Source organism: Charadrius vociferus, unplaced genomic scaffold (genome assembly GCF_000708025.1).
Source record: "Charadrius vociferus isolate BGI_N301 unplaced genomic scaffold, ASM70802v2 scaffold53, whole genome shotgun sequence".
Classification (NCBI taxonomy): Eukaryota; Metazoa; Chordata; class Aves; order Charadriiformes; family Charadriidae; genus Charadrius; species Charadrius vociferus.
The window spans coordinates 74,738-97,381 of NW_009647574.1; the positions used below are offsets into that span (position 1 = coordinate 74,738).

Genomic DNA, 22,644 nt, shown 5'->3' on the forward strand with positions numbered 1-22,644 from the left:
GGGGGCCGGTTACCGGCGGCTCCGGGATAATCCCGCGGCGCCTCGTGCGCGTCCCTGGGAACCCGAGCGGAGGCCGGGGCGGGGGGGGCGGAGGGGGTGGGGGAATGTCTGTGCTGGAGCACACCGGAGTACCGGAAAGCGTTACATTTTAACAGCTCGCCAAGAAATAGTGTTAAGAGAATCATCCTCCTCCTCTATCAACGCCCGAGTTAATTAGCGCACCCCTTTTGCCCCCATTACAGTCAAGGATTGATCAGGATCAGCACACAGATCTCCGAGTCCTACTAAGATGACCATTACATAAGCCATTTTTTAATTAAAAAAAAAAAAAAAAGAAAAGATTTTGTAGAAAACTATTGTGGTTCTTCATCTGGCCAAAAAAAACCCCAACCAACCCTGAAGGAAGGCACTGTGGCAAAGGGTCATTATTTGCCAAATAACCGTTATGAAAAGGAGAGACCAAAGAAAGAGTCAGAGCAAAAACAAAGAGCTGCTTAGGGAATAATTTCCTCATGAATGCACGAAATTTAGTGTAATGAGCAATGATGGAAAATACAGAACATTAGCAACTTCCCATCACATGTGAGAGCTGAAAACACAAATGTCTCTACAGACAAAGAACGTTTTGTCATAGTCTGCTTTCGAATATGAATGGCCTCAAAATGATTGCATAAGGGACTGCACAAGATACAGCATTGATGGCATAACTGACCTACAAATAGGATAACAGGAATCTGCTCTCACACATCTGAGTAACGCCAACACACACAGAACCTTCACCAAAATAACTCTGTTTCTAACCACACCAGTTTCGTATCGGCGACCAGCATGCCGACAGCTCTGGTACTTGAATAATGTGTTCGTACTCAGCGGAGTGAAAGAGGCAATTGGAAGAGAAAGACTTCAGAGACCGGGTGCGTACAATGTACGAAGAGTGTGGGAGCGCTGAAGGACTGCAGCGTGGGTAAGTCGCACCTAAATAAAATGTGTCTTAGTGTTTTAAACTGCTTAATGTGCCCAGGAGCAGTGTGAAGATTTACAGCGCATTAGAAATAAATGGTGCGAAGAACAACACAATATGAACATCAAGATTAGTAGAGCAGGTGAGCTTGTGAGTGTCTTAAGTGGCAGCTCCTTGTTAAGTAGCACGTTCAGCTTTAGAGCAACTTCAGGAAAGGTATTTTAAGCTAGCAAAAAGTAGCTCAATTTCTTTCCATACCATAAAGAAGAATGAGAAATTAATTAACTTACCTTCCCACAAGGAGAAATGACTTGTACGGAAGGGCTATTTTTGGAACAAAAGCCGGCTGCAGGTCAAATTAAAATAGAATGATTTATTGGTAGCATTCTTTTAAGTTATTAGTAATATTGTATAGTGCTGTGTAATTAAGATTCCAAGACCTACCCAGGAAAGCAATTAGTCAATTGTTTTCAAATTAAGGCTGTGTATTTTTCTAGCTGAAAATTAAGGTTTTTTATTTTTATAAAATAAATATATAAAATACAGTTTTTTTCTAGTTTTCAAATTAAGGCTGTATATTTTTGCTACTGCTGAAATAACTCATGACAAATTTGTGTTCTACAAATGGTTAAAATAGGTGACCAAATACTATCAATCTATTATGGCCTAAAAAATAATGCACGAGAATCAAACCAACTGTTCCTTGAGTAGAGCAGCTTAAGCGAAGCTACATTTAGAACAATGCCAGTTCAGATCCAGAGATGCCACTGAGGCTGAGGTTCAGGGAGAAGCTGCTGTAATGAAAAGAACAGCGATTTGTCAGGGCTCAAAACACAAGTGCCTCTGGAAAAGTTCAGCGGAATAAATAAGGGTCTTGGGAAGAACACAATGGGAACCCTCTTCTCTGAAGCTTAAAGGTGCAGATTGTAATGGAAGAGTATCAAATGATGAAAGGGATAAGAAAAACACCAAAAAAGTGTGAGCTGACAGTATAAACTGGCATTGTGGGAGGTAAGGCCCTAGAACTGGAAATTGTTCTGAGAACATTTCCCTTCTTTACCTGTTTCCCTTTGTGATTGGAAGTTGTTTAGTTAGAAGAGATCTTCCATGGGGAAGCAGCTGTATTTTGTTGTATGTAGCCCTTGAAATTCACTTTACCATTTTCGTATTAGCCCATATAAAGGTAGAGAGATAAAATAAAAAGCTCTTGTAAGGGAGGGGATGAGGGAGGTAAGAGAGAAAAGTAAGATGAGTTCTGCCTGGTTATTTTTCAAATGCCTGGTGGGAGCAGGCAGCTCTTTTTCCAAGGCTGAGAATAGGGATCTTAAAGACACTGTCAATCAAGAGGAAAGGAAGCTGTGGGCTGATTTCAGATTGAGATGGATCGGGAGAGAGCGACCACACGCTGGTCTAAGCACCCGGGATAGGCGGGGATAACTGTGGGAAAACACTGAAGTTGACAATCAGAAAATATGATTACTTACCAGTAACTGGAGCCCGTAAGACACGTTGTCCACAGGCGCTGCTGTGCTCCACCCATGTGCTGTGCCGTTCCACGCATCTTTTCCACCAAAGCAATACTTGCAAGATGCACTTGATGCACGAGTTCGTCACCAGCATGTGTCATACAGCTCAACCAATACCTCAGAACTGCAGAAGCTCAGAGCGCTATTAAAGGGCTATCAGAAGTGAGGAGAGGGAAGTCCTATGTACATAGGAGCAATAATTTTAAAGAACATCCATGCCTGCTAACTTCTTTCAACCTATTTGTATTGCAGGTAAATTCAAGTTACTGCTTGACATCGAACTCCTGCTCCAGTTCTGATTCCACATCCTTGGGTTCTGCGAGAGGCCGTCTCAGAATCTTTCAGGGGAACAACAAATGGATCACAGCCTTTGTCATATTAAGTACTTAATGTTTCCCATATTTATGTTGCCTGGTTCAGTTGCCTCAGAGTACAGCTTAAAAACAGGGAAAATACTTAAGTGTTGTAAAATTAACCCTTGCAGACTGTTAACATTTTTAATCGATCTCAAGAAAAGGAAAGAGTTGTTGGGTTGACAAGAAGTTAAATCTTCAGAGCGGAAACGTTATTTCTTCCTCTTCATCTGAGACTGAGAGAAAAATACAAGCGTGTCCCGTGTAACATTATTGTGAAGGCCCCGTGAAACTGCTGCATGGCAGTGCTGAGTGCCCTCGCATGGTGGAGCACGCACTGGGCTTCAGTACTGTGATCGCAACCCAAATTCACTTGGGCAGCCCAACAGCCATATCATCCTTAATGTCTGCTCCCACTTGTCTGTAGTTCCCTGGGACATTGACTAGAAGACAGCCAGAGCTTAAAGCCAATATTCAAAACTGGTGCCCACCCACTATCTCACGCAGCTCCACTAGTAACGGCAAGACGGCATTCAGTAAAACAATTGTCACGACTGCAGCAAACTGAACAACAGTTCATGACAGTTCAACAGACATGCAACCAAAGTTTTTGTTTTCCCTCTACTCAAAACTTTCTGATTTATAAAGCCACCTTTGATCTGCTTACATTCCAGGTAACATATTGGCTGCACCTTAAAATTTGTAGGTAGAAAATATTGTGATAAAAACTACTGGTTGTATATGTATTGGTTGTACAACCAATTTTATAATCACTTTGGCTGGCTACTTTTGCTATAGGCTTCATATGATGTATGATGGAACTAGCGGTGGGTACCAGAGGGCGAGTGCTTATACTGACCCTTCACACAAACCCAATTAAGGAGAACCCCAACACATGGCCTTGGGCGTGCCCAAACCATAGACGTATGTGTGACAGGCCCCCGATCAGCTGTCACTGCTCAGGAAAGACAGTACCATCATCGCTACTGGAAATCTCAATGCTTAGCATTAGTAAGAAACACAGCAACATGAACGTTTCAGAAATGAACACCAGTATCTCAGCACAGAAATGCATGAACGAACTTTAAAGACCTGCATGCAGCTTGAATCATCTTCCCTCAAAAATGGGGTAGCTGAACAAAAAGGAGGCACCAGAAAGTCACCAAGAACAATCAGAGGCACCGAGCAGGTTCAGTGCAAAGATTCCACAGTCCGGAACTGCTCATCCTGGAAGACTGATGCATTGGGGGAGTGAAATGGCACATAAAAGAACTATGAAGCTATTGAAGTGGTCAAAGGGGTGAACAGAGGACAAACACTTCTCAGGGAAAAAGGCTCTGGAGCCCAGTTAAATTACTAAGCTAACAAAGGTACATACTTTCGAACAAAGCAGAATTGAATCATGCAACTCTGTCAAAGGATGTAGTAGAAGCTGTCAATACAGTTGTTTCTGGCATCAACATGACAGACTTGCAGTGAGCTTCACAGTCTAATCACAAGTACTGTAAAATATCCCTGACCGTGTAAGGTGACAACAGAGAAGCTAAGCGTGTTTGAAAGAAAGTAAACCCCTGCAGTTGTCTGGGGTTTATCTATATACGTATATATATAAAAATATATTACACTTTATACATTACATATACACATATATAAGCTATGCATCCATAAATATATTATTGTCATATGTGATCTATATATATTTATATATCTGATTAGTATTAATAAATAAAAACCTATGTGTTTGCACATACACAATACATGAAAATCCTGTTTCAGAAATTCTGAAGTTGCTGTACAGTAACAGCTAAATTTTAATTAGTTGAACAGAATTCTAGGAGCTGACAATTACAGCATTTAATCAACTGAAGCCCATCTCATGGTGGAAAACAAGCAAGAACTGACAAGTGGATTCTAAATCTGCATAAATGCAAATTTGTGCCCCATGTAAAAAAAATTACCTACTTGGAAACATTTGCCAAAAGCAGAGGTAGTCTCCGTCTCCTGATGCATACAATCCAGAAAAAGGATAAAAGTTTTCAAATGTAACTCACTAGAACCGATTTACTGATTTGCCAGATCAATTTACAAATTCTTCCTGTCCTCATCTGGTCCAAAATCTAGATTGCTACCTGCTTCTTAATTTTAATCTACAATTTTTGTGGAAATCATTGCTCTGATTTTGGCTGAGCATTGCTTTACATTGATTGTACTCTATGATTAATAAAAGAGAAAATTCAAGAGACAGAAACAATGTTTGATAGACTCAAACCAAACACAGGTTCCACGTGAGATGCAGAACTCTGTGAAGATCACTGCATTGGAAACGACCGAAGCTACTGCATTACACACAGCCAAGTTTTTGTCTCTGTGATCTTGATCGAATTCTAATTGCTGATACACACACACACACAAATGAGGGAGACAGCTCAGCTATAATTAATCATTCAGAATGGGTTGTATGCACAGAGTACAACAGAAGTGCACAAGAAATTCTGCACGATAGGAATATGTTGAAGTTGAATGGTTCATGGGTCTGGATAATCCTCTTCACCGGTTGGGCTGGATTAGCCCACGTTCACAGGACAGCTGCAAGGTACGAAGGCAGCAAAAGCCTGGGCATGCCCTACTGGCACCCAGTAACCAACCTGAGAGGCTGCCAGCACGGCACGCATCAGCGAACAGAACTGCTGCTGGCGTCACAACCTCCACGGTCAGAAACCAGGGAACCTTTACCACCCCGTCCGTCCCAGCGGAGAGGGCAGCGCTGGACCCCAGCCTGCTGGGAAGACGGTAAGAAGTGAGGAGCACAGCACAAGAGACGTTGTTTATGACAAGACAGGTCCTCTACCCTAAGAGGTAGAGGAGAAGGGGTACCCCTGAGAGGTACCCCTTCATTCTCTGAGAATGAAGAATCTGCGGGCAGCTTGGTACGCTCCCAGCACGTACTTGGGGCATAAAGCACCCAAACCTTCTGTCAGAGACAGGGCAAGAAGCAAACAGGCAGCCTACACTGCCAGAGGCAGGAGCTGAGGCAAACTGAGAGCAGGAAGATCAGCGCAGAAGTCTGAAAGAAACTGCCCAGGCTGCTACAGTAAATGACTTTTATTTTTAAAAAAATGAAATAACCGTGAACATATTAACAGGCCTGCAGGTGGCACTACAGTACAGCTGGATATAAGGTAGATACATTTCCCCATGTACCCGGACAATGAAATCCATTGCATCAATGCTGACATTAGTAAATTCTGAATACAGTTCTATCAAGCAGGAACATTTTACTTAAAATAGTTCTGGACAAAGTTGACACTGAAAGTTAACTTCTCCTTCACTTTGGAAAGGATAGATGTTTTCAGCTAGCACTGGTATTGGGTGAACTATTGCCTGCAGTCACCAGTGCAGTGGGAGATGTACAACATCTCCACATGAGAATAGAGTTTATACTCCTTTTTACTTCTCATTCTGAGGAAGCAGGGTGGCGTAGGGAGAGGGGGGAAGATGGGTGAGGAATATGGGCAAGAGAGGTGGGGTGTCAATTTCTATTCACTCTCCTTTGGCTGTTTTTGTGCTATTTTGGACAGCTTTCTAAAAATCACTTCTTGATTTTATTGAAAGGAAGACTAAATGTAATGCGCCTTTCCTCGAAAATCCAGGAACAGTTGTGGTACTTCAAAAATACTAAAAATATCTACTTTCATGAAATATTAACTGTTTCACTACAAACCTAGTTTTTCACTAAATACACAATTCTCCTATTTCTGGAGTCTCCTGGGGAAAAAAAGTGGGTTCTCCCTTTATTTCTGCAACTCTACAGTGTATAGAGAAACGGCTACAAGAAGGGGAGTGCAGAGAATAGCTTTATTCTTTTCCTTGGCCTGTATCTCACATGGGAAGTTTGCTTAAATTTCTGCAGTTGGGCTACTGTTGGTCACACTCCAGCAGCTATCAACTAAGTCTGCAGTAGGACAACCCACCTCCAGCACATTTCCTTCTAACTTCGTGGAGACTAACTAGGCATGAGGAAAAAAAACATCCACACTCTTTATACCATTTCTAATCATAATATGCAGGAACACCGAGTGGTTTCCATGTTCTTCCAATTTGCAAAAGGCCACAGGAAAGGGACATGGCACCTTTCGTTAGGATCTGGAATTCTGCATGTAACAGTGCGACCTTCCGTTAGACCTTCAGTGTTGAGGCAGCGTAGAAAACAGTGGCTGAAGAGTGTGTGTAATACTGACCACACCAGCTCTTAGTGAGAAGCCTCTGCTCCTGCAGAGGCAGTCATGTGCAGTCCCTGTATAAACTGTGAGCAAAAGGCTTACTTCACAGGGCATTTGGAATTAGCAATTCCTACGATCTAGCTAGTTTGGATTCATGAGCTTTCAGTGTGCCAACAGCATCTTTCACTGCGTGGTAGATAATGTTCTTCACCTGTAACAGGAAAAAAGAAAAATCAACTTCTACAGACTAACAAGGAGAGTCTTATATACCAATGCAATCATCTTTGACAGCTGAATTCTTAACAGCTGGTACATATACACAGAGTATATGCTATCGCTGCTTCAGGATATCAATAGCACAAATTTTGACTGGCACAGTCACAAGACAAATATTTTAAGACACCTGCACTGACTTCTTAACTCATTTTCTGGTCACCCAGCAACATACATTTACTCATGTTATTTTAACATAAAGTCTCTTTCGTGAGAGCTAGGAGGAAGTATACTATGAAGTCCTTATGATCTGACTCACAGATTCACATGAATGAAAACCAAAAGGAGCAAGAAAATCACAGGGTTTAACCCTACATAAATTAAGATGTGCAACAAATCATCATCCTGTTGTCTTTGTATGGAGGCTAGAAATTCTTCTAATGTGTGCATCTTCCAGAAGGGCAAGCAAGAGCAGAGATGAAAAAACCGCTAGTACTCACAGCGGTCTGTTCCATGCTTAGCTATTTAACAATCAAAGCTCCATCTTGTTTCTGATTTTTCTGATCTAAATTATTTGAACTCAGTTTCTAGGTACGGAATGGAACAGTTTCACCTCTAAGTGAGTAGCTTAATTGCACCTGCTCAACTAACTGCTAAGCACCATCATTTTTCCCTGATGTACACGTGATGTCAGTCTCTTGCATCATTTATGCGACAGTTACTGTCTCTGTGTATTTTTAATATATAGAGAAACAAATGTTTCTATAAAAATACTATTAAAAATGACACAGAAAACCAGTAAAGTTTGGCCGCAAGACACAAATACAACCAGTATTCCTTTCCACAGGAGTATTGAGTTTCACTTTCCCAGCAGTTACTTTTGGTTTTCCTTTTTATTTTTTTTAAATAATAAGCATTATTCATTTGCAACTTACTTTATTTACAGAAACGCTTTCACATCTGTTATCATTACAGCTAAAGAGATACAGTGCGAGAAAGTTGTTACTTTTTCTCAAATCATTAGACACATGTTTCTCGTGCTGAACAAAGCTGGCAAAGCACAGGATATATTTAGTCACTACTGTCATAAAACATGTACCTGCAGTTTATCCTCGTGGTTTGTGTGAGTATTAGACAGGTGCCTGAACTCCTGGGTCAGACGGAAGCAGTGCTTCACATGTTCTGGAGATACAAAATCTTCTGCCACTTTAATGCAGCTGTACAAATTATGGACCTAGAAAATCCCATATCAAATGACAGATACATCAAGATTGAATGAACCCTACGAAGCCAAAAAAAACTCCCAAACCCTCCCACCAGGTATGTTAGGTTCTTCCACATTAACTTATCAGAAATAGGAACTTAAGCCTACTTGATCTCACAGAGAATTATGTCTAACAGTAAAATCAGAACAAAATACATATCTCACATGTTCCCTACTCTCCCACATACACTAGTGTTCCCTAAAGCAAGTTCTCTACTGTTCTCCACACTTTTTTGGAATTCCGTTCCCTCGGCTGAAGTTTCACTACACAGAAGTGTTTTCCCACCATTCCCCCTAATTTTATTTTTTTTTCTTAATCCCATCACAGTACCATACATGTCATTCAGGTATTTATGTAATTTTTACTAATATAATGACTGAGATCCAATTCAAATAGTTTCTGTAAGAACCGCGTACGTAGAAGAAGAACCTGAGTCAGCAATATGAACTAACAGTTATTTTGAAGTCACAGTTCTCTTGTGCCTCAAATTCAACTCCATTTGTCAATATGGCCTAGCGCTGGCATACTTACCTGATGGGGAGCACCTGCAGGAATGAACACAGCATCTCCAAGGAACTGCACTATTGCCCAGCCTTGTACACCATACTCATCATAGAGTCGCTTACGTAAGGTCTGGTCCAAGTACCAACTTTGGTCATGAATGGGGTCATGATCTGGGGGGTTTTCCTGGCCTTGTTCTTCTCCAACCTAGGGCCAAGATATGGGGTGGGGGTGAAACCATGACACAGCACCTGATATTGCTGGCTCACAAAAAACTCTGTACCAAAAAACGCAACAAATGAACTATTTCAAGGTAGGACATTACTTTCACTAAGCTCATTTCGGTCTTAACCAGTGACATGTACATTAGTATGAAGATTCTAGACGAGGCTGAAAACCTGGGAACATAATAACTATTAATGTCCTCAAAGACAGCATTAGAATACCTATGCACTTGATGTTGATAGCAATTTATCGTTCAGCTGCTGTAAGTAAGCTAGTGAAGGAATCCTGTAGGGTCAAGCCTCCTTTGTAACCAACGTACCTTCCTGAGAAGTTCCCGTATCTTTTCAGCATCCTTGGCAGCATAGATGTGCCACAATGCTCCAGGTTTCTCTCTTCCTTCATGGATTCGCTGCTTTGTTACATCGTCAGCATCTCCCTCATCAATTGTTTTCAGAACCTCTGAAAGGGGAATGCACAGAAAAGCGGTATGATTACAAAGCTTCTGATTTTTGAAAATTCAGTCACGTTGCTACTGCAACTGCTGCATCATAAAGTGCCCTTTCTAAGCATATCAAGCTTTATCTTAACAAAATTCAGGAAATGTGTCGATTGACAGCTAATCACAAAGCTCAGTCATGAATTCAAACTGAACTAATTACAACTATTCAAATACAAGGAGAACAAACACCCTTTCTCCTCCTTTCTTCAGGGAGATACCTAATTTCTAGCAAAACTCTGCTGCTTCCACAGTTGGGAACCAATGAAGCACTTTTAAATATGTGCTGCAGACATAGCAAACTGGCTTTTACATTTGGGTTATATAGAATCAAAGAATGGTTTAGGTTGGAAGGGACCCTGAAGATCATCTAGTTCCAACCCCCCTGCCTGACTATCTATGTCATATCTATGAGATATGACAAGCTTAAACAATAAACAGTACAGTGTGCTTTCTCTCACACACAATTGATTTTTAATGGACAGAAAACAGCTTTCCTCAAACATTACCATCATCATGGGTCCCTTCCCCAATGGGAATCCCAACGTACACCATGACATTAACAGCATCAGATACATCCAAGTGCAGGTTTGTGGTACCAACTCGTCTGTCTTCTGCAGTAATTAAGCCTATAATAGAGTGTAAAATAAAATCAAATTCTATTTAAGCTCTGACAGAAATAACTTGCCTGAGAGATCTTTCTAGAACGCTAACTTTACAGAGCAATGAGAGGAGAAACCAGTGTCGAAGGGCAGCTGAAGTAGCTACTTTCACGTCATGTGTGGCATAAGTAAAAAATTTGCTGACGACTAGTATTTTTATTTTACAGGAAATAGAAGTAGCAAATATAGATCACCCAAGTCACAAGAAAAGAAGCATTTTAAAAACAAAACCTGAACGTGTACTTTACAATTTTGTCTCTCTGAGGGTCACCGATACAGTCGTATACGGAACTTCGCTTTCGCAATACAAAGTTAGTAGGCACTCTTTGGCACTGTTTTTCTTTGTTTGGAGGTACAGGAGGTACAAGAGAAACCCCGACTGCTGTAAGTGGCATTAGCCTCACTCCCTGTGCAGTAATTCCTTGGACTGTTACAAGCATAAGCCTCCAGCAGTTCATTATTTTCTCATACTCAGCTGTAAAATCCATATGATCAGTTGAATTCACAGCAGTCATTGGCCAACTCATCATTAACAATTCAGATTGCAACTGAGTAAGGAAAAACACCTGCCAACTCTCAATTGCTTATACCTTTATACATTGGATGATCTTACCCCTCTCAAGTGGCTATGAGTAATGGAGAGGTATTTCAAATGTTTGCTGCTTAATTCTTTCACCTTCTCATATAACACATTCTTCTCTCTTCCTCTGACCCTTTAATAGCACTCTCTCTCTCTACTTTTGCTTTACCACCTCCTCTAGCAAGTAACATGGGGACAAAAATTAAAACACTAAAAAAATCTTTGTACCACCAAACTCTAATGTAAGCATGACCACAAGACTACTAGTTATATTTTAGGATGGCCACTGTATTTATCTCTTTTCTGTTTAAAATAGAAGCTTCTGGGGACAGGAACTCAACTCACTGCACAGTACCTATCATAACAGACCCGAAACAGTAGCTAAATTAGACAGTTTGTAACATGAACTTTAAGAAAGCACAACTGAAATACAAACATGCCTAAAACATAATATATAGGTTCAAAAAACAGGCCAGACAAATTCACAAAAGATAGGTTAATTATTGCCCTCAAGTAAGGCCCCTTACAACCTCCACCTCAAAACCGTGCTTTGCCAGATGCAGCAGGATATAATTTAAGAAGTATCATTCTTCCCTTAATTATTTGCTAGTGGTCTAAGTCACACAGAGTGTGCTGGGAAATACAAATACAACATCAATGGCAAGCCTTAAGTTAAACAGTTCAGATATTTATATATCTTTTTATTTAGGTAACTATCACTTTAAGAATCAAGCTTCAGTCACAATTTTTCTATCTTAATGCTTTAAAACGCTAAGCACATGAAAGACTTTACCTCACTATCGAGAACTCTTTTCCACCAGATACTCAGAAAACAAAGCCACGTATTTGCAATCAAAATACATTTAATATGCTAGACAAGTTACTCTTTATTCGCCATAGAGAGAACTATTGTTTCTATATCTAGGTCCACCCTTTAATTTGCCTGTAAAGCAGTGACAAGCAAAGAGATATAAAACTGTTTTTGAAGACAGACCAAGCTAATTTTTTTCTTTTAACTTGAAAGTAAACAAAGTATAATATTTTCTCTCTTCAGACCAAGACTTATACATCTAAAGAAGGCTCAAATAGGAGAGGGTTACGTTCTATGCTAAAAAAATACCATCACCACTACCTCCACAAACTCTGACACAAAGGAAAACTTTGTCATTTAAGATAAATTAATTGCTAGCAACTAGTGGTACAAAAAGACAAGTTAGGCATCACTGAGTACCTTGCTTCTTGTTGCACTCATGTATTATTGCTTGATTACATGATAAGCTCTTTGGTGTACAGCCTTCTTCACTCAACTTACACGTCAAGTAATACGTAAACCAAAACACTGAACACTGTTAAATACTGAATAAGCTCAATCTGCCTAAGTTCACAAACCCCTGTGGTTTTTTTTTACCCTTATTTGTGATGTCATACTGCTAAAAAACCCAAAATAACTCCACAAACACTTTCTCAGAACTGTAATATGTTGGTTTACAGCTTAAGCCTAGTCCACTGAGCTAAAACATTTTTTAAAAAATAAAAAACAATGAAAAATCTTTGATGTCCTCAGGTGAGTTGTTACTGTAGGTATATCTATAATTGCAGTGCAAAACATGAAGAACCCCTGTGCCTCTGCCTTATCAGTATTCAAAGAGAACTACAGAAGTTACATTAGGGTAAGTGTGCTTCCATGTACTTGCTTTGCGAGAGGGCTGCAACTTTTTCCTTATCAGTATCACTTGACATTTTTCAGTATAACCAAATAACTACTTTAAATGTCATTTATCTTGCTCTAAAGCTGCAAAAGTATGTACTTCCAAATCAATTGGTTATTTAAAAGTATCGTGGAACTTTAACAATCATTTGTTTTAAATTAAAAGTCTCCAAATTCTGCTTTTGGCCATGACCTCAAAGTCAGTACATTCAGAAACTGAAATAATTCAAGTTGATACGACATGCATTATTTGCTCATATATCCTCCACACTTTGCTATATCAACAATCATTTGAAAGTTTAATGCTTCATGGCCCTATGCAGGGTATGTGTTCAGACAAAGGTTTCCTCCACTTGTATGCTATTTACCTACTATGTAACTACAGTCTTAAGAGAACAAAACTATCCGATTCAGGTAGCTGAACATGGTGACGGTTTTGTCTTGCATGTTGTCTGTGTTGTTAGACATAGATGAAGAAATTACAACCCCAGTCAGAAACATCAATGCACAGATCAAAGTGCCCATACGCTGGCTAATTTTCCTCTCAAGTGTATCAATTGGTCTCAAAAAGATATTAACTTCTCCTTGAACCCTGTATCACTATTATGCTTATTATATGTATGACATAACTGCTTGCAAACTTAACTTACCATATGTACATCTCTTGGAAACCACAAGTGCACATCTGAGAGAGAGGACTGGCATACGAATAGACTGCAGGACCAATTAAAAAAAAATGACAGCGTGCTCTAGGATAAGCACTGAGTTTTGATTAATGCCACAGCCTTGCATATGCACTAAGCATAATAAAGAGTATAATAAGGAGTCACAAAACTCAACATCTGCAGAACTATTCACACGTACCATAGGCATTGTACATTTTGGGACCCAAGTCAGGACGGACAAAGTAGCTTGGCAGCCTAGAAGCCAAATTCAGTCTGCCATCCCTCTTGGTATATTCAGGAAGAGGAAGATTTTCCATTAAGTCCTCAAACCTAGAAAGCAAAAAGAACAAAGACATGTTCTCCTCCTGTACTGCCTATAGCAGTCCTGCAGGCATTGATAGTAAGGTTTACTGACCTTGTAGGCATCATATCTCTAAAGTCCTCCCCTGGAGGCCAATCCTTTAACTTTAGTACCATTGGCTGACCATCATCTGACCTGAGCCGTTCTGCAAGAAACAAATTAAGATTTTTTCATGTGATATCTTTTTACCACAGCCCATTACCTTCTTTAAGCCGGAAGTCTTTTTTAGCAAGACCTCTTAGATTGCACAGAAAAACGGATCCTGATTTTAGTTTGGGCTTCCAAGTGATATCATAGTATGACCAAACAACAGTTTAACAATTATATATATATCTCATTACCTACAGCAGAAGTTCGACAAATCTTGCACAGCTGCTAAGCTTTAGAATAGTTTGTATTCAATTTTGAAAACAAGCCTTTCCAAAACATTCTGTGTTACTACTTTTACCAAAGTCTAGAATTTTATCTTTCATTTCAAGAGGAGCGGTGCTTCTATAAAATTAAAGTTATTGGTTCATGGTCTGAAATCAATCCTGATCTCAGTGTAAAGCAAGAAATCATGGTACACCACACTCAAAAAAGCTAAAGGGTTACTGAGGAAGACAGCCTTTAGTTTTTTAAATTCTTCTTTGCTGAAGGCACTCAAATTAGCAGGGTGCTGAATTCACAGATTTGTTTTTTGCCTCAAGAGTTGTACGCGAGTCCTGAGTGGTAACAGAGAAAGCTGGTAGCACAGAATGATGACATTATGTACACAACAGTGGATGTACAATATGACAGCACCAACCACATCAACTGCAGTTTTGCCTCAGATGTTACAATGGCTGATAGAGTACATCTGGAAACGGTACGTGTGGCAGCTCAGACAACTCAGCATAACATTTAGAGAGAAACAAAGTTCACTCTTACCAGGTTCTTCACTACTACACAAAGCCACCAGTTGGAAAACAGGGTGTACTGCAGTCTGACACCTTCACATCCCCTTTTCCCCAGAAAGTAACATCCTTCACCACTTCCTACCTTAACAAGGATTGTCAGTCGAACAAAAAGCAACTGATCTTACCCAGACCTAGCAGAGCTGCTGACAGCACCAGAAGAGAAAGCGTATCTAAGAAACTAGGACTTGGAGACCTGAGAATCACATCTGCGTTACATATCAACACGCTACAGAAGACAGCCTGAGTTTGCAATATAAAAAAAAAAAAATTAAAAAAAAACATTTTACTGAAATTAAAAAGGAATTAAGAACTGCAGATATGTAAACCAAAGGGACTGATTTAAAGAAAACATATTTTGATGAGCTACAGATTTTAGAGAGGCAATTGAACAGAAAAGCTCAAGGACTTGAATTTAAAGATGTTTCAGAACTTCCTATATTCAAGATTTTGAACTCATCAAGGATCTTTATTCCAAACAAGGAGAAGAAACTTGTAGGAAGGCTATTCACAAAGGACAGAGTGAAGAGCTACCTGGAGGAAAACACACAGATCTGACAAATTACACAAAACCCAGAAAACATCTGATCAGCAAAGAAAAACAGGTCTAAGAAGAATCAAAACAGAAAGTTAGATCTGCCAAAAGTCCACTTAGAACTCAAAGATATTAAAAGTAAACATCACAAGTTAAAATTAACTAAAAAAAAAGTATCATATGGAATAATTAAGGGATTATCTCATTAGCACCTCCAAATTCAGTAGCCGTTTTATATCTCTTCAATAACTTAACGCAAGGGAGGGGGGAAACCAGCCCCATATTTGAGGAATCTAAAATTCATGTAATGCAGAGAAGTCAGACTCATTACATAATTTGCAAACAGTTTTCATACAAGTTAGTGTGTGAAAATGGTGAACTAGTAGCAAACAATACTCTTCTAAAGTGGGGATTGAACATGGCTGAAAAATGCCGAACAAAATTTAAAAGACACTAGCAGAAGTGATCAGGTTTTCCAACCTAGATCATAACATTTCTCATGTAACGTGTGGTAAAGGCACTGTCTAAAAGAAAGGCAGCAGTTGATTTTGCTGGAAGGAGCATATCTGCCTGGAGACAAACTACAAATAACATTTCTCAAAGATAACTTGACCCATACAAATTTACTATTTTCATGACTGACCCTAGCACAAAAGCAAAGAGTTTGTGAAGTTTCCCAATTACCGTTAATACACAGAAAGACCATACCGTTATATCCTTCTAGGCCATTTATTTCTGGATAACAACCAAAATAGTACAAAATTTAACAGTACAAAAATATGACTCTACTTGAAATCATATAAAAACAAGTCAAAAGTTGGGAGATCTTTGATTGGATATGACCAGGGAAGGGAATATTCTTGGTCTACAAATATATCATTTTGTTTTCTGTTGAACAAACATCCCACTAAGTCATCCAATAGTTCACTATTTCTGCTATGTGCACAAAGCAATAAATACAGAAAATGTTTTTATATACAACGCTAAAATCAGCAACATTGCAATGGACCATTACAACTCTAACATCTGTAAATATAAGACCACTCTGATCTAGGTACATAAAATCTAAAAAAGAGCACTCTGCTTTTCTGAAGCTCTTTAATCTGACCAGTTATATCCCCAGCAATTTTAACTAGTTAGCTTCCACATCCACATTTGACAGAAGGTGTTCTCAAAGAAGAACTCAAACGTTAAGTAATGTGTTATCACATGAAGTATGCATACAGCATTGCTGTTCATAATACAGGTAAACTTGTATTTGTACTTGCAGATGATCTACTATAAAAATAATTTGCAATGTCAAGTTTACTTAGTTAATGTATTCCACCAAAGCCTCAGTCTGGTTTAGCTCTGCAGGTTCCCTTTAGTTTTACAATAAATCGTGACTTGGAAGGAGAGTAAGGGTAGTCAATTTACTTACTGTCTTAGTAACGGTAACTGATGATTAATTTCACTGAGGAAAGTTCAAAACCAGTAGTAGTTTCCCATAAAATGGATCATCTTTTGATACATGAAAGTAACACACACCAACATACTGTAGTACAGATGAAGTTTTCTTGGGCAGCCCTGCCCTAATCTTCACCAATAAAGTATTTTCTACGTGTGCTACATCTGAGGAGCAACGGCTTCTTTGCACAACACTGACAGCTATTTGGATATTTTTTTTTAATTATTATTTTTTGAGAAAATAGGTGGAAAAGGAGGAGTTGAAGGTAGCAAGACAAACTGCTCAGTTAAACTAGTCAGCCATAGATATTACTTACTAGATATTATCTCAAAGCCATCCCAGAAGTCACGCACTTTCACGTCTGAAATTATGGCACAGTTCCTGCAGTTCACCAAATCTACATCTTGATCTCCAAATTCCAGGCTGAAAGCTTCTGGTTTCCAAAGCTCTGACTTCAACTTCTTATGGACACCAGATACCAGCACGGGCTGAGAATACAAAGATGAATGCTTACTCCACCATAACCAAATTTCTTACACATGCAGCCAAACTTTAAGAGCTGAGACTCCTGGCTACCATCATACAAACGACACCACAAATCTATTTTCATCCATGTCTGATTTTTGAGCATCAAACAAATAACCAGAGTCAAAGCAGACTTCAGTTCCAGTCCACGTGCAGTTGCCTTAGAAGCGGTACTGTATTAGACTCACTAAGGCAAGTGTACCGGGTCTACACGCCAAGGTGCTGGCAGCAGGGGTGGGCTCTGTGAGATGAGGCTCGGATCTGCCCCGTGACAGACACAGGTGATTGCACCTGGCTCCAACAGACCCATCGCTGGCCAAAGCTGAGCCCGTAACTGACGCTGGTGGCGCCTCTGTGATAATAAGAAAGTGTAAAAAATGCTCCACAGCTGCTGGGGAGGGGAGAAGGGGGAGGGAAATGTGAGAAAACTCTGCAGACACCAAGGTCAGTGAAGAAGGAGGGTGAGGAGGTGCTCCAGAGATTCCCTCGCAGCCTGTGGAAGAGACCATGGTGAAGCAGACATCCACACTGCAGCCTGTGAGGACCCCATGCTGCAGCAGAGGGAGATGCCCTGAAGGAAGCTGCAGCCCATGGAGAGTCCATGCTGGACCTGGGGCCCTTGGAAAGAAGCCCATGCAGGAGTAAGACTTCTGGCAGAAACTGTGGCCCGTTGGGGACCCACACTGGAGCAGTCTATTCCTGAAGGACTGCAGCCCACGGACAGGGCCCATGCTGGAGCAGTTCGTGAAGGATGGTATCCTGTGGGAAGGACTCCACACTGGAGCAGGGGAAAAGTGTGAGGATGAAGGAACAGCAGAGACGAAGTGTTACAAACTGACAACAACCCCCATTATTCTCCATCCCCCCTGTGCCACGCGAAGAGGTAGAAGAGTTAGTGATGAAGAAATAAAGCTGAGCCTTTAGGAAGAAGGAGATGTGGGTGGAGTAAGATGTTTTTAGCTTTGTCTTCGTTCCCCACCATCCTACTCTATTTTTAATTGGCAATAAATTCAATTACTTTTTCAGAAGTTGAATCTGCTTTGCCTGTGACAGCAATCACCAAGTGTCTTTATCTTGACCCACAAACTTTTCCACCTTATTTCCCCCAACTGTCCCACTGAGAAGGGGGAGTGAGTGAGTGGCTGGGCGGGGATCTGACAGCCAGCCAAGGTCAGTCCACCTGTGGAAGTACAGTGGGTGCTGAGTCCCACCTCCCATCCTTTTTTTAAGGACAAACGCTACTACCACTAGAAACAGCATTTGTAGTAAAGCCTTTTCATGTTAAATTTTCAAATTCTCATATGAATTTTTTAACTATTTCACTCATTCTTTATGCATAATCATGGATCATTAATTCCCTAGTACAAAACCAGGTAGCGGAAAAGTGGCTGTTCACTTGCAAAAGGGGTTTTAAGATGTTTAGGCTGACCATGTATATACATTCCACTCTAAGATTTGAGTGGCCTCTCCCTATAAATGCTCAAGGCATTTGCTAAACTAACAATACCAGGAAAAGGTATACCAGACAATCTTCCCAACACTGGCCAAGACCTCGCCAGTTCCTCTCACCCTGCAACCTCTAGAGAGAGTTACAAGACTTGAGAAAAGGAAAAGAGGGCATGAAGTGAACTTGCACACGGACTGTATCACCTGAAGAACTCTACGTTTAGTAACTGCTACCTATGTCCAAATGACAGTTCACATGCCTGTGCAAGTTTGAATCAATTCCAAGCTGTGCCCTATACATCCACAATGATCTGAAGGCACTGGGTTTGCTCGCGTGAAGAGCTCAGAGCAACCCTGAGGAGCGCAGATGCCCCCAGATGTTCTAGCAATACCAGCACATTAGGCAAAGACACCTACAGAGCTATATATATCAGCAACTCCAAAGTTATGTTGCTTAAAAACACTTTAGTAACTAACCACTGCTTCACCTGGATTGCCCAATGGCACGTAACAGGACTAGTATCCATTTTAGTCCCTAAGTGAGGACAACTATTCATTCAGAAATGAATGGAGGGAAAAAAACAAACAATTTTGGAGAGAACAGAAATGGCCTGGGTTTTCAAATATAACACAACATAGCCCTTAAGTTGAGGAAGGCAGCAATGAAACCTCAACTGCAGAAGAGTGAGGTTTAAGAAAACAAAAAGGGGGTTGCTACTTTACTCCTGTCAACTTCAGAGAAAAAAAAAAAAAAAGGCAAAAAACCCCCACAGAAACACAGAACAATTTAAGTTGGAAGTAACCACCCTCACGGTAATAAAAGTGTCCTCTTGCATTCAGGTTGAACTTCCTGGGTTTTGATTTGCACCTATTGCCTCTTGTCCTGTCAGTGGGCACTGCTGAGAAGAGCCTGGCTCCTTCTTCCGCATTCTCTCTCATCAGGTGTTCATACACATGATGAGATTTCCTCCCCACACTCCCCCAAGCCTTTTCTTCTCTAGCCTGAACAGTCCCAGCTCTCTCAGCCTCTCTTCATACAGAAGATGCTCCAAGTCCCTTAATCATCCTTGCAGCTTTTCGCTGGACTTGCTTCAGTAAGTCCACGTCTTTCTTGTACTGGGGAGGCCAGCACTGGACACAGCACTCCAGGCGAGGCCTCTACCAGTGCCGAGTAGAGGGCAAGGATCACTTCCCTTGACCTGCTGACAACGCTCTTCCTCATGCAGTCCAGGATGCCGCTGCCCTTCTTTGTTGCGAGGACACATTCTTGGGTCACGGTCACCTCCTTGTACACTGGGACCCCAAGGTCCTTCCAGGCAAAGGGCCTTCCAGGTCCTTTCCAGCCAGCCACCCCCAGCATGTACTGCTGCAGGCTGTTATTTCTCCTGAGGACTTTACATTTTCCCTTGCTGAACATCATGAGATTCCTCTTGGTCCAAATCTCCAGCCTGTCCAGATCCCTCTGAATAGCAGCACCACCATCCGGCACATCAGCCATTGCTCCCAGTTTTGTATTGTCTGTAAACTTGCTGATGGTATATGAATTCTGTCACATCTAGATCATTAATGAGGATGTTAAATAGTACTCAACCCAATACTGACCTCCTAGGGTACACCACTAGCGACTGCAATTGCAACACTCTGAGCATGGCATTTCAGTCAGTTTTTAATCCACCACACTGTCCACTTGTCTTGTCTGTACTTCATCAGTTTGATGACATGATGATAGTATCAAAAGACTCTAGTGCTCTCACCTCCTCCACCAAGTCAGTTGTCTCATCACAGAAGGTTACAAGGCATGTTAAGCATGATTCAACCAGCATTCCTCAACCCCTCTTCTCTTCAGGACCATATCCCATGAGATTTTTCCAAACAGATACCTGAAAAGGTGTCTGCTCCCCTGAATCCCAGGCTTGTGATCTTTCTTTTTCTCTTTACTCCCTCCTCTAAGGATCTTGAGCCAAACCCTACCATCTGGTAGTCACTGCAGCCAAAGCTGTCCCTTACCTTCGCAATCAACAAGCAGTTCTTTCTTGTGTTTAAGCATGAGGTCCAGCAGAGCACCCTTCTCTAAGTGGGTCCTTGTCAGAACGTTGTCATCGATGTACTCTAGAAAATTTGAGGAGCGCTTGTGACCTGTTGTGCAGTTCCTCCAGCAGATATGGTGGGCCCATGAGGCCCAGGAAATATGAACATAGGGCTTCCTCCAGTTGTCTGAAGAAGGCCTTATCACTTTTTCTTGATCAGATGGTCTGTAGCAGATACTTGCCATGACATTGCCCACGTTAGTCTGCTCACTAATCCTGGCCTATAAGCTCTCAAATGGCTCATCACCTGTTCCAATGTAGTTTCATGCATTCCAGCTACTCCCTCACACAAACAGCAATGCTCCTTCCTTATCTTCCTGGCCTGTCATTTTTGGAATGTCCTTCCTGAGCAGCCTGTACCTACCCCTTGTCATGCTACAGTTGCCCGAGCTATCCCACCACTTTTCCATCATACCAATGAGATTGTGGCCGTGCAACTGTACATGGTTGCAACTGCAATTCTTCCTGTTTGTTCCTGTGCTGTCTGCATTAGTCTACAGGCACTTCAGAAAGACACATAGTCATACTGATTTCCCAGAAACAGTATGAGAGCTTTCCTCACAATGCTGTGATGTACACAGTTCCTTACTTATGAGCGTATGCTTGAGGTGGACATCTTTCATCCCTGTTTTCTTAAATCTGAGATTTCTCCTGTTCATATGACTCCACATTCCTTGCCTACCAACCCAATCAACTAATCCCTTTCTTGATCACTGGTCGTACTTTCCCACCCTTGTTCCTCCTAAGCAGGTTGGCCAGCCTGTTGGCAAAGATGCTTTTGCTCCCCTTAGATGGATCCCATGTCTTCCAAGCAGACCTCAATCCTCAGAGAGGTTCCCCATAACCATAAAACCCAAAACCCTGTTGTCAAAACCAGCTGTGCAAACAATGGTTGACATGCAGGATCGGTCTACCCCTCTACCCCTCACTGGCAGGATTAAGAAAACCACATGGGCTCCACAGCCTTGACCACTACTCCCAGAGCCATATAGTCACTCTTGATACTGTCCAGGCCTCCCCGTTAGTATTGTTCATGCCAATACCGAAGAGCAGCAGAGGGTAAACGTCTGAGGAACAGACAAGTTTGGAAGCCTTTCCACTATGTCCCAAATGTGAGGCCCTGCAAACCTCCCTAAGATGACAGAGCAGATACACTGATCCCAAGTTTAAATATATTCCACGATCCCAGCAGGAACTGTAACATTAAGGCAATGGAAAGGTTTTAATCATATTCTACAAAAACCTATGGATCATGGATGAGGAGTAAAATAACAGAACCTTTCACAAGATGGGTGGAAACTGTTGCCAGGTAGACTTTAAGCTTATGGATAAACTAGTTTTCTTCCGTCCAGGAAAATAATGACAAATTTTGATCCCTGCTGTATTCACTTGACCACTTGAACTTTAAAAAATAACAATATGAAAATCTACTCAACCTAATAGAACCCTTCCAGCTATCAAGCAGATAATTTCTCATGGAAGAAAACGTTCTCTCTGCTCTCAGACTGCAAGGAGAAAACAAACATAAATCTCTACCACCACCCCAAATCTTCAGTATCTCGAAAGAGGGAAAGCCTAGCATGAAAATTCAGAAAAGAACAGGTTGCTATAGAATGAGAATCCTGACAGCATCCACAGATGTTTTTTTCCAAGTAACCTTTTCCAGCCCACGAAATAGGAAGGGGAAGATGATTTGGCGGATGGTGGTGGAATTAGTGTTCTTTGACTTCACTTTTAAAGGTACAGCTGAGATGTGCAGGAGGACTCAGCCAAGGGAGAACTGTGACAGAGGAGAGTTTGTTGAGAGAATCTCAGCTTGAAGAAATTCTGTTTAGAATAGCCTTGTCAAGACAGTGACACCTGCCTGGGTCACCTGCTCTCTCCTGTGCAGGAATGAGAGAGGTTCAGCTGGGTTATTTTTCATATTTCAGCA

The 22,644-nt window shown here is 41.1% G+C and overlaps 1 protein-coding gene across 1 annotated transcript in view; it reads right to left on the reverse strand.

Annotated features, from left to right (window-relative positions):
- Nucleotides 1-5,927: 5,927 nt before the first annotated feature.
- Nucleotides 5,928-22,644, reverse strand: part of KDM3B (lysine (K)-specific demethylase 3B) — a 46,046-nt gene continuing 29,329 nt past the window's right edge. Inside the window, exons 16-23 of the mRNA XM_009880900.1 lie at nucleotides 16,970-17,141; nucleotides 13,791-13,881; nucleotides 13,575-13,705; nucleotides 10,270-10,389; nucleotides 9,584-9,723; nucleotides 9,070-9,246; nucleotides 8,373-8,507; nucleotides 5,928-7,271 (exon numbers count right to left, since the gene is read on the reverse strand). Coding sequence (XP_009879202.1) covers nucleotides 7,191-7,271; nucleotides 8,373-8,507; nucleotides 9,070-9,246; nucleotides 9,584-9,723; nucleotides 10,270-10,389; nucleotides 13,575-13,705; nucleotides 13,791-13,881; nucleotides 16,970-17,141 — 1,047 coding nt within the window. The 3' untranslated portion in view covers nucleotides 5,928-7,190. The remainder of the gene's footprint in view (nucleotides 7,272-8,372; nucleotides 8,508-9,069; nucleotides 9,247-9,583; nucleotides 9,724-10,269; nucleotides 10,390-13,574; nucleotides 13,706-13,790; nucleotides 13,882-16,969; nucleotides 17,142-22,644) is intronic.